The 7,060-nt window shown below is 41.9% G+C and overlaps 1 protein-coding gene across 1 annotated transcript in view; it reads left to right on the plus strand.

Annotated features, from left to right (window-relative positions):
• Positions 1-7,060, plus strand: part of HELZ (helicase with zinc finger) — a 164,149-nt gene that overhangs the window by 148,888 nt on the left and 8,201 nt on the right. The window contains exon 32 of the mRNA XM_021716430.1: positions 6,021-6,273. Coding sequence (XP_021572105.1) covers positions 6,021-6,273 — 253 coding nt within the window. The remainder of the gene's footprint in view (positions 1-6,020; positions 6,274-7,060) is intronic.

The raw sequence follows: 7,060 nt of genomic DNA on the forward strand, positions 1-7,060 counted from the left end.
CGCGCCACCACGCCCGGCTAATTTTTTGATTTATTGTAGAGATGAGGTTTCGCCAAGTTGCCCAGGTGGGCCTCGAACCTGCGGGCTCAGGCAGTCCACTCACCTCAGCCTCCCAAAGCTCGGGATCACAGACTGAGCCACCGAGCCTGGCTAGTATTTTTCTTTATATAGACCTAAATCTATTTTAATGCTCTTTGCTGCAAAGCCACCTGTATTGCAGTGTACAGGCACGCCTCATTTTATTGCCCTTTGTAGATACTGCATTTTTCTGTTTGTTTGTTTACTAATTTAAGATTTGTGGCAACCCTGCGTCGAGCAAATCTATTGGTGGCATTTTTCTAATAACATGGGCACATTTCATGCCTCTGTCATGTTTTGATAATTCTCACAATATTTTTAACCTTTTCGTTATGATTATATCTATTATGATGATCTGTCACCCGTGATTTTTGGCATTACTATTGTAGTTGTGTGTGGGTGCCATGAACTATACTCATATAAGATAGTGAACTTAATCGATTAACGTTGTGTGTGATCTGACTGATCAAGCAGTTCCCCTGTCTCTCTTCTTGGGTCCTCCTAGTCCCTGAGACACGACAGTATTGAAATTAGGCCAATTAGACAGTATTGAAATTAGGCCCTATAATAGCCTCTAAATGTTCCAGAGAAAGAAAGAGTTGCATGTCTCTCACTTTATATCAAAAGCTAGAAATGATTAAATTTAGTGAGAAGGCATGTCAAAAGCCATGACAGGCTGAAAGTTTAGGCCTCTTGTACCAGTTAACCAAGTTGTGAATGCAAAGGAAAAGTTCTTAAAGAAAATTAATAGCACCACTCTAGTGAATACACGAATGATAAGAAAGAGGAACAGGGCAACCTCCTGGGGTCCCCTCCCATTGTGGGAGCTTTTCTGTCCTCTCAATAAATCCTGCTTTCTCACTTTCCAAAAAATAAAAAGGAAGAAAGAAAGAGGGAACACCCTTATTGTGGATATGGCGAAAGTTTGAGTGGTCTGGATAGAAGATTAAACCAGCCACCCCTAAGCCAGCGTCTAATCTGAGCAAGGCCCTAACTCTCTTCTGTTCTGTAAGTGTTGAGAGAGGAGAGGAAGCTGCAGAAGCAAACTTTGAAGCTCGCAGAGGTTGGTTTGTGAGGTTTAAGGAAAGAAGCCATCTCCGGAACACAGAAGTACGAGGTGAAGCAGCAGGTTCTGATGGAAAAACTGCAATAAAGTTATCCAGAAGATCTAGCGAGGATAATTGAAGAAGGAGGTTACACTAAGTAACAGATCTTCAAGGTAAACAAAATAGCCAGCTAGGACTTCTACAGCTTGAGAGAAGTCAATGCCTAGTTTCAAAGGACTTGCTGACTCTTGTTAGGGGCTAATGCAGCTGGTGACCTTCAGTTGAAGCCAATATTTATTTACCATTCTGAAAACACAAGGACCCTGAAGATTTATGCTAAATCACCTTTGCCTGTACTCTATAAATGGAATGACAAAGCCTAGATGTCAATACATCTGTTACGGCATGGTTTACAGAATATGTTGAGCCCACTGTTGAGACCTACTGCTCAGAAAAAAAGATTCCTTTCAAAATATTACTACTCATTGACAGTGCACCTAGTCACCCACAAAGAGATGAATGTTGTTTTCACACCTGCTAGCACAACCTCCGTTCTATAGCCCGTGGATCAAGGAATCATTTCAATATTCAAGTCTTATTTAAGAAATACATTTCACAAGGCTGCCATAGGTAGTGATTCCTCTGATGGATCAGATTAAAGTAAATTGCAAACCTTATGGAAAGCATTCACCGTTCTAGATGCCATTAAGAACTTTTGTGGCCGGGCATGGTGGCTCAGCCTGTAATCTCAGCACTTTGGGAGGCCAAGGTGAGAGGATTGCCTGAGCCTGGGGGTTCAAGACCAGCCTGGGCAACTTGGTGAGACCTTGTCTCTACAATAAATCAAAAAATAAGCTGGGCGTGGTAGTGCATGCCTGTAGTTCCAGCTACTTGGAAGGCTGAGGCGGAAGGATCGTCGGAGCCCAGCAGGTCGAGGCTGCAGTAGCCATGAGTGTGCCACTGCATTCCAGCCTGGGCAGCAGAGTGAGACTGCAACTCAAAAAAACCCCAAAAACCCAAACAAAACAGACATTTGTGGGAAGAGGTCAAAATGTGAACACGTTGATTCCAAATGTCATGGGTGTCTTTGAGGAACTCAAGACTTCAGTGGAGGAAGTGACAGCAGATGTGATGGAAATGGTGAGGAAATGAGAATTAGAAGTGGAACCTAGCCGGGCATGGTGTAATCCCACGCCTTTGGGAGGCTGAGGTGAGTGGATGGCCTGAGCCCGCAGGTTCGAGACCCGCCTGGGCAGCGAGACCTCATCTCTACGATAAATCAAAAAATCAGCTGGGTGTGGTAGCGCATGCCTGTAATTCCGGCTACTCGGAAGGCTGAGGCGGAAGAATCGCCGGAGCCCAGCAGGTCGAGGCTGCGGTGGCCGGGAGCGGCCACTGCACTCCAGTCTGGGTGACAGAGTGAGCCTCCAACTCAAAAAAAAAAGAAGTGGAACCTGAAGATATGACTGACTTGCAAACTTATGATCAAACATAAACAGATGAGGAGTTTCTCATGGAGAAGCAAAGGAAGTAGAGGAATTCCTGATGGACTAGGCAGAATTTGAAATGAAGTAAGATTTAAAATGGCATTCCTGGATTCCACTAAGCTTGTTTCAGTTGCCCATTAATTAGTTCCTTGTGGCTTTATCAGTCAACGCAGACAGAACATCATCATCACAGAAAGGTCTTTGGACAACATGACTTTAGGGAAAGACTCATGTCCTTCAGCTATATGAAACTGCTTTACAGTATTTCTTTGCTAATTTCATACTACCTCTTTTCTCTGTGTCTCACTTTCTGAAACTTCTGTTGATAAGGTAGACGCTGGACCCCCTAGAGTCTCCAGATCTTTTTTTTTCTTGTACTTGATGATATCCTTGTATTTTTTTCTGTTTTCAGAAAGATTTCCTCAATTTTTATCTACAAGTTCTTCTATTGCATTTAATATTTGAGCCTTCAAGTTTTACATTTTCAAGAGGTCTTTATTTGCAAACTTTTCCTTTACATAACATCTTGTTTTACAAATGCTGTGTCTTATCTGAGAATACCAGTAAGAATGTTTGTTGTTTTGTTTTAGATTTTTAGTAAGAACTAAAGCAGTATTTTAAAACGTCAGTATTATTTCTCTTCTGAGCCTCCCTTTTTTCCAGTTTGTTTATCTGTGATTTATGCTGCAGTCCTATATTAAATGTCTGGTAATCCTTGATTATGATGTCACTGAAAAACCTCACTAGAAAACAACTTGGGAGTTTTGTTTATGTTGCAGGATGCAGCGCCTGGCAGGCCTTTCCCTGGGGACTTCTCCATGCTTGAATCCATCTGGAGTTTTCCACTCTTTTCAGATTTTTGTTTGTCCATCTCCTTAGTTTGTGTCTGTATTGTAGGTACTTAACTGTATCCCACTGTCATTGTGGGGAGGAGTATAATGCTGTTTAGTTTGCAGCAGTAATATCTATGGATTCATATGAAGTAATCTGTTGAAAAGCCCTTGGAAAATCATGTAATAATCTTTTTTAAACAGCACGATTCCCAGTTAATGATGGCAACTGGCTCAAGACTCTGATAAGAATAAATTAATATAAAAGATATTCAGTAATCAGGATCTGCTGTTTCCTGTATAAGACTTTTAGTTAATCCCTCTAGTTTTATTCCTTTAGCCTCCTTTCACCTTCCATTGTGCTGGTCTCCTGAGGCCCAAGCCTCTGTGGAATTCTGCTCTGGGAATTGTTTCCTTTCTTGGGTGGTATTCTTCTTCCTCAGACACTATTCCTCCACCAAGTCTCCATTTGTTCTGGAAATGTGTCCTCTATTGATGGCCAGTCTCATGGTCCTTATTGTATATCTTTTATATTAATTTATTGTTATCTTAGTGGCATCTTGAGTCAGTTGCCATTATTAACTAGGAATCACGCTTTTTAAAAAAATCGCTATATAACTTATCAAGGGCTTTTCAGTAGATTACATCATATGAACCCACAGATATTCCTGCTACCAACTGAAGCTTATTCATCACACATCTGGGCTTGTTAACATTGTTTTTAGTCTTATGGTGAGATTCCTCTCCTTTCTCTATCCTAGTTTCTCTCTTCCCACCCTTCCCCTCCCCTCTCTTTAGAACTCTGTGTGCTTTGAGCATAAGATGATAACTTTATGGGGAACTAAGTTGAAATAAGTTTGTAGACCCCTATAATCAAGGATTTCTTTTTCAAATCTGGGAAAATTAAAAGGATTAGTCAGTGAAGAAAAATATGGCTACTAAATATGCTGTTATAAAAATTCATGACATAGCAGATATCTGTATTATTTTATTTTGGTTGTGGGATATATGTGAGGGTTTACTAGGTAAGTAAATTTTGTGCAGGTGGGTTTGGGCTTCTAGCGGGCCCTCTCTCCCCCTGGTCGTGGAGCTGGTTGGTACCTGGTATGTGGTGGTGTGCTCCTTGTCCCTCCTCGCTTCCTCCCTGCTTTAGTGGTGTCCAGCATCTTTTATCCCCGCCTTTGTGCTCTTGTTACTAGTGATCAAGGCCAGAGCCAGCTTTCAGTTTTTTGTTTCCATGATAGTTCACTTAGAATGAGGGTCCTCCCGCTGCATTCATGTTGCTGCAAAGGACATGATTTTGTTTTTCTTTGTGTGTAGTATTCCATCATGCATATGTACCATGTTTTTTTTTTTTTAATCCAGTCCACTTTCGACAGACATCTGGGTTGGTTCCATGTTTTTGCTATTGTGAATAGTGCCGCAGTAAGCATGCATGTGCTGGTACCCTTTTGGTAGAGCGATTTACGTTCCTCAGAGTGTATTCCCAGAAATGGGATTGCTGGATTGTATGGTCACTCTAGTTTTGGTTCTTTGAGAAAACACCTCACTGCCTTCCACAAAGGTGGAACTAGCTTACATTACCACCAGCAGTGGAGAAGCGTTCCCTTTTCACGGATGCCTCACCAACACCTGTTGTTTTTTGACTGTTTAATGATAGCCATCCTGACTGGTGTTAGGTAGTATCTCGTTGTAATTTTGATTTGCGTTTATCTGATAATTAGTAAGGCTGGGCATTTTGTCATATGTTCATATGAAAAAGCTTGAATTTCTTCCTTTGAGAAGTATCTGTTCATAACCGTTGCCCACTTTTTAATGGGGTTATTTGCTTTTTTGCCTGTCTATTCATTTGATTTCCTTTTAGATCCTGGATGTTAGGACTTTTTCAAATGTATAGCTTGCAAATATTTTTTTTCCCATTTGGTGGGTTGTGTCTTTAGTTTCTTGGTGGTTTCTTTTGCTGCACAAGAACTTTTATTTGATAAAGTCCCACGTGTCAGTTTTAGCTTTTGCTGCATTTGATTTTGAAGACTTGGCCATGAATTCATTGCCTCTTCCAATGTCCAGGAGGGTGTTCCCTAAGTTTTCTTCTTGATATCTGTAATACTTCAATAAGAAGTTTCTAGGCAGTATAGAAGGGGAGACCCCAAAACCGGGATTATTTTTTGGAGGGTGGGCCTCTCGTAGTACAGGCTTCCCTCACAAGGTAAGTATTCTAGGAACCCATTGCTGTCAGTGTGCCAGCTAGCATGGTGGTGAGAGGCTGCATTCATCTTTTGTGAATTTTTTTTTAAGATTCTTCCAATGCGTTTGCCCGTTTCGTGATGAGTGATTTGATCCCAGGTCTTCCGACACCAAGTCCAGAGCCCAGGCTGCCTTTTGTGTGTGTGTGTGTGTGTGTGTGTGTGTGTGTGTGTGTAGTGGGCAAGGGGTAGGAGGGGGGATACGGGAGGGATTCACAGTCACAAAAGAATGTTCTTGAGAATTTCTACTTAATAGAGTGGGATACTATGGAGCTAAAAGTGAAAAGGCTGTGGAATGAGGTGCCCTGACTTCTGAAATGTGCTTTTTCTGTGTAGTATGAGCCCAGAGGACCTGGTCGGCCCTTGTACCAAAGAAGAATCTCATCTAGCTCTGTTCAGCCATGCTCTGAAGAGGCAGGCACTCCCCAAGACAGTCTGGCGCAGTGTAAAGAGCTTCAGGACCATAGTAACCAATCTTCTTTCAACTTTTCATCCCCGGAGTCCTGGGTCAACACCGCCTCATCTGCTCCCTACCAGAACATTCCGTGCAATGGATCCGGCAGGACAGCTCAGCCCAGAGAGTTGATTGGTAAGACAGGGTTGGTGGGTTGCCAGAACTCTAAATTTTTACTCCTCAGCTCCTGGATATTTATGGAATATCCCCTGTTTGCATTTTTATCTTTGGACGATGTTGGATGCTCACAGCGCGTAAATATGCTTCAGGCATACATATTAATTTAGGACTATATTGATTCCATATTTATGGTCTATGAAGGTTAGTAGATATATCCGTATTTGGAAATTGATCATTTTGACCTGTGATTGAAAGAAGAAATGGAGCTTAAAACATATTTATTTCTTTTTGTTTTTTAATATTTTTTATTATGATGTTGTGGGGTACAGTTAAGGGTTAGGTATATTACGTTCCATTCAGGCACCCTGTTGATAAGAGGTGTTTCCCCATCCCCAGACAGATATTTGCTACTGTTAATCCCATCTCCCTCCCCCCCACATAGTTTCCTAGTACCGTCAGTCATTTTCTCATAGTATTGCATTGGATGTTCAAGGTCCATTATATGAGTGAGAATATGTGATACTTGGATCTTTGTTTCTGTGAGAGGTCACTCAGTATTATAGACTCTAGTTCCATCCAGGTTGCTGCAAAATTCATGATTTTGTTCTTTTTTTTTTTTTTTTTTTGAGTTGGAGTCTCACTCTGTCGCCCAGACTGGAGTGCAGTGGCCACTCCTGGCCACCGCAGCCTCGACCTGCTGGCCTCTGGTGATCCTTCTGCCTCAGCCTTCCAAGTAGCCGGTACTACAGGCGTGCGCCACCATGCCCGGCTGATTTTTTGATTTATTGTAGAGATGAGGTCT

This window comes from Carlito syrichta, unplaced genomic scaffold, assembly GCF_000164805.1.
Source record: "Carlito syrichta isolate Samal-C Ts95f unplaced genomic scaffold, Tarsius_syrichta-2.0.1 Scaffold308813, whole genome shotgun sequence".
NCBI lineage: Eukaryota > Metazoa > Chordata > Mammalia > Primates > Tarsiidae > Carlito > Carlito syrichta.